General features: G+C 46.3%; 1 protein-coding gene across 2 annotated transcripts in view; it reads right to left on the bottom strand.

Moving 5' to 3' along the window:
• Positions 1–691: 691 nt before the first annotated feature.
• Positions 692–5,099, bottom strand: part of fzd3b (frizzled class receptor 3b) — a 34,792-nt gene continuing 30,384 nt past the window's right edge. For both annotated transcript variants that reach the window (XM_012839981.3, XM_031579707.2), the window contains exon 7: positions 692–1,400. In XM_012839981.3, the coding sequence (XP_012695435.2) occupies positions 1,151–1,400 (250 nt within the window). In that variant the 3' untranslated portion in view covers positions 692–1,150. The remainder of the gene's footprint in view (positions 1,401–5,099) is intronic.

The raw sequence follows: 5,099 nt of genomic DNA, 5'->3' as shown, positions 1-5,099 counted from the left end.
AGGCTCATGAGGTAGGTCCAGTGGGGTGGGGGGTGAGAGAGTGGGGTAAGACTGAGCATATCTGGTGTTGAGGTTTGTGGAGCAGATATCGCTGAGGAAAAGTGCCACGGCTCACACAGGTAAAGCACTACAGAGTGGGCAACACACACACACACACACACACACACACACACACACACACACACATATCTCCCTTTCTCTCAAAACTACACACACATCTCTTTTTCTCTCCCTCTCTCTCTCCCAAAACTACACACACATATACACTACACTCTCTCTCTCTCCCTCTCTTGCCTTCTACTCTCCGCACTGTCCTGTCAAACCCTTTGAGTTCCTGACGGTGTCTGCAGGGGTGTGGAGGTCTGGCGTGGTGTCATGTTCGCCCCCAGAGGAGCAGGCCGCTGCTTTCATGCTGACTCCAGTTCAGTGCTCCGTGCCAATCTGGAGGGTAAGAGGAGCCTCCAACAGCAGGTGAGAAATTCCTGGTCTGATCTTCAGACAGCTGCACACTCACAGCCCTCTCCTCTCCTCTCCTCTCCTCTCCTCTCTCGTGTTTCCCTCACTTCCTGTGCTCTTCTACTCTTCTCCCCTCCTTCTCTCCCTTTCTCTCCTTTCTTCTACTCATTTCCCCTCTCCTCTTCTCTCTCTTTCTTCTCTCTTGTCTTGCTTTTCTTCCCTTTCCCAGCCCAGCCCCCAGAGCAGGCCAGTAGAGCTCATGGGCCTTCAGTAGTACACAACTCAGATCCATACATTACTGCCTCTATCCAGCATCCCTGTCATAGTCACAGTAGAAAACACATCCAAGTCTTATTGGATTAGCAGTCAGTGTGTGTGTGTGTGTCACATAACAGGGGCACCACCACAGGTCTGAGTGATACACACACACACACACACACACACAGCTGTCGCGGTGGTCTTTGCAGTGGCTTCCGTTCAAAGAGGACAGCCTGAGGCGTGAGGGGATGCGGCGGCGTCAAGTTAGCACCTCGTCCCACTTCTGACGAGAGAGGAGTTCACAAGTGTCTCACAAGACTTCAGATCAACCGTAGTCTGCCCCACACACACACACACACACACACACACACACACTCATGCAGTCTGACCCCATCACAGCCTGTCCATCAGGAAATTCTGCTCCCGTTTCCGTGGGTTACGCGCTGGCCCCATCCTCCGCCTGGTTTATGCTGGAGCCGTGTGTGATGCTCGTGGCCGGGGCGTAGCTGGGGGAGGGGAGGATAGGGGCGGTGACAGAGGCAGAGGCGTGGCTCTGGCTGCCGTGCCGTGATTGGCTGTCCAGGTCTTGGATACTCGCGTGACGGGAGGACACTTGTTCGTTAAGGCGGGGCATGCTGCCGTAGGGCGGCCGATCCTCAGTGCCGCGGTACGTACAGGGCGTGTACCTAGAGGGAGAAAAAAAAAACAGGAGGGGGAGTGAGTTGAGTTCTCTCCCACAGTGTTAGACACTCCCATTTACGCACTCGTACGGTGGGTGTCCACGGCACAAATTACATGCGTTAAATCGCATGCGTAAAGTCGCAAAGTTCAAGAAGCAAGTTCAGGTGCAGTGCTGCGCTAATGTAGCACATTAGCTTGTGCACTCACCAAAAAAATAATGATAGATGTTGCGGCAGTCAGTCATGGGCTGATTCATTTGATTCATAATTTGTTAATTTATTCTATCTAATTCATATATAGCAGCCAGTTAAATCACGAAAACGTTATGTAGGGTGACCAGATTTGAGTTTGTGAAAAAGAGGACACTTCGCGGGGTCCAGCATGCTATAAACTAGCCTACCCTGCCTCCTCCCCCGCGACAAAGTGTCCTCTTTTTCACAAACTCAAATATGGTCACCCTATATAACACGCTTGGACATTGATGCTAGGTTTACGTCCTCTTTTTTGTCCGGGTATAAGAGGACGTGTCCGGGTAAAAGAGGACGTCTGGTCACCCTAGTTATATGTAACTTATTTAGCAGCCAACTAGCTAGCGACTATGTGTTTCCAATGGGTTTTTAGTTAAAGTGTTAGCGGCAAGCTAACAGTAATAGTCCAGAGCTTCAGTTCAAGACCTACAATATTCTGTTTGACCTCACAGCATTCGTCTAGCATATAAACAACAAACCGAGTCGATTAGACATATAAAAAGTTGTGTAGATAACCTTTATTCACATAAAATATTTCCCAGTAACAGAGTCCCGAGACTCCGCCATCTTGTTTCGATATTTTTGATTACTCCCGCCCCTATGAACTACGTTGGCCTCCAAATCACACACACGCCGAACTGATAGGCTCTCAGCATGCAGCAAATTGCTCTCATTTGCATAAAGTTAAAGAATGCCCAACTTTCAGCAGGCAGCAAACACGATTTTTTTCCTCAGTATGCAGCAAATCGCATCCATTCTATCCCAATGAGAGCAGCACGATAACGCTTGCCGTGGACATCCACCGTGCCTTACCCACCTCATCAACCCTCATCAGTGCCTCATCATCAACCCTGATCAGTGCCTTAAACACCTTATCAACCCTCATCACTGCCTTAAACACCTTATCATCAACCCTCATCAGTGCCTTACGCACCTGCAACAGTTTTCAGATTCAACTTTAAGATGAAACTGGAGCATTTAGTGTTTAAGCTTAAAGCTTAAAACGGCAGTAAGGTGTTTTGGTTGAAAACTTCTGAAAAGGCATTCAAAACGCCCAGAGCAGCAGCGTTGGCATTGATAAACAGCTTTCTAGCATGATGTCTTGCTAGCATGTTAACTCACCATCAGACCCATGAACTGCATAATGCCAAATGGTTCGTGGGAATGACAGGTCTGTTTGTCCTTCACATGGCCATATAGCATGAGAAACTAATCTGAAGATGATGCCAGCTGATTGTGCCACTTTTTGGGGCTTGTTTTTGATCTGTGCCTTACGCACCTCATCATCAACCCTCACCAGTGCCTTACTTATTAATTAAGACCTTTGTCAGGTTTTTAATGGCACACACGACACACTGGAACACACACGTGCATATATGGAGAGGACACAGGACACACACACACACACGCAGGTAGGTCTGAGGTCGCGGTGAATTTATTTTATGCTTTTTCCCATCCTGGACCGTCCTTCCTCAAGGACCCCCCAGGAGCAGTGGGCAGCTTGTAGCGCCCGGGGACCAAGTGAAGCGAACTGTCCATCTTTGGTCAGGGATGGACATGTGTTCTGTTATTTTGCATGTTTTTACTGTTGGGGTGCTTAGTGGAGGAAACCCCTTGTGAACACGGGGAGAACATGCAAACTCCACACAGAAACGCCCGGGAGATAGCCCACTGTGCACTCTGGGGAGGACCTGCCCCCCAGAGCCAACAGCGCCACATGCGGGAATCGAACCCATGACCTTCTTGCTGTGAGGCGGCAGTGCAAGCTACTGAGCCATCTTTACCCACCTTATCAACCCTGATCAGTGCCTTACGCGCCTCATCAACCCACATCTGTGCCTTACGCGCCTGCAACAGTTTTCAGATTAACCTTTAAGATGAAACTGGAGCATTTAGTGTTTAAGCTTAAAGCTTAAAACAGCAGTAAGGAGTTTTGGTTGACACTATCTAAGAAGTCTGTTCTGATGTATGGAATCAAAGTATTTCTAAGTTTTAGCTATGAATGTTACATTAATAAGAACATTTAATAATGTATTTTTCCTTATTTTAAATTATCTCAATATCTAAAGGTTCTTCATAACTGCACAGCTGCTCCAATGCCAGCTTGAATTGAGAGGGAGTTTAATGCAGTTTGAAAACCTCTGGCATTAGTTGTTTTCGCTTTGAAGACCTTTAAAGTAACACTATGGAGTTTCTGGAGCCGCCAGGTAGGGGTCTACTTTCTGCTGGACTATTCAGTAACTTATTTGCTGTCTTGCTTTGTCTTGTGTTGCACTTGCTTGATGTTTGACTGTGTTAGCTTGTCATAAACAAAGTAAGCAAATTTCAACAGGTTTCGCTAAGTTTAGCAGCTAGCAAGACATCTCGTTAGCGATGTTAGCAAGCTTGTTATAACACGCTTGGACATTGATGATAGTAATAAGTGCTCTCGCGTCGGCTTCTTTGTAATGTTATTGTGATGGCTAGCTTGCCAACAACTTTCCTAACATAGCTAACACAGTCAAACATCAAGCAAGTGCAACACAAGACAAAGCAAGACCGCAAATAAGTTACTGAATAGTCTAGCAGAAAATAGCCCCCTACTTGCCGGCTCCAGAAACTCAATAGTGTTACTTTAAGCATTGATACGTTTGAACACTGAATAATATCTCTTCCTGGTGAGCCAGACCAAAAGCTTTGCATGCCAAGCGTGTCCTGCTCCCCTTACTCAGTAAGGAGCCAGTGAAGCAAGCCTCCTTCATAACCTCCTGCGCTTTTGTGAGCAATGTTGAGGTGTATTAAATCTCTCTTGCTTGAGGCCATTTTGAATTGAATCTTTGTCTCATCTGAGATCCGGGGCTGTTTAGCCTTTCTGTGGAGCGACTCAGCTGGCGAGCCACGCAGGAATGCCTCTGTGTTAGCACGTTAGCTCGAGGGCCTTCCACCACTCCGCCTCTTAACTCTTCATGTTTAGGAACTGCATTGTGAATGTCCTAAAACCTTATTTCTTTATAGCTATGAGGACTGCAACCTTATCAACTTCAGCATATAGCATTTTAAGCTACGCTAATCAGTCTGTTTAATTCATTTCTTCATTACTAAATATTTAGCTTTTCCCTTCAGTGTCCTGGTCATTTTAATTGAGGGTGCACTTCTTATTTGGCTTATATTGGTTTTGTTTATTAATTCAGCATTAGCGGTTAGCATAACGGGTTGGTTTTGTTTATTAATTCAGCATTAGCGGTTAGCATGACGGGTTGGTTTTGTTTATTAATTCAGCATTAGCGGTTAGCATAACGGGTTGGTTTTGTTTATTAATTCAGCATTAGCGGTTAGCATGACGGGTTGGTTTTGTTTATTAATTCAGCATTAGCGGTTAGCATGACTGGTTGGTTTTGTTTATTAATTCAGCATTAGCGGTTAGCATGACTGGTTGGTTTTGTTTATTAATTCAGCATTAGCGGTAGCATGACGGGT

Source organism: Clupea harengus, chromosome 14, assembly GCF_900700415.2.
Source record: "Clupea harengus chromosome 14, Ch_v2.0.2, whole genome shotgun sequence".
Lineage (NCBI taxonomy): Eukaryota > Metazoa > Chordata > Actinopteri > Clupeiformes > Clupeidae > Clupea > Clupea harengus.
The sequence above is the reverse complement of the archived record's forward strand: the minus strand, read 5'-3'. Positions and strand labels throughout refer to the sequence as shown.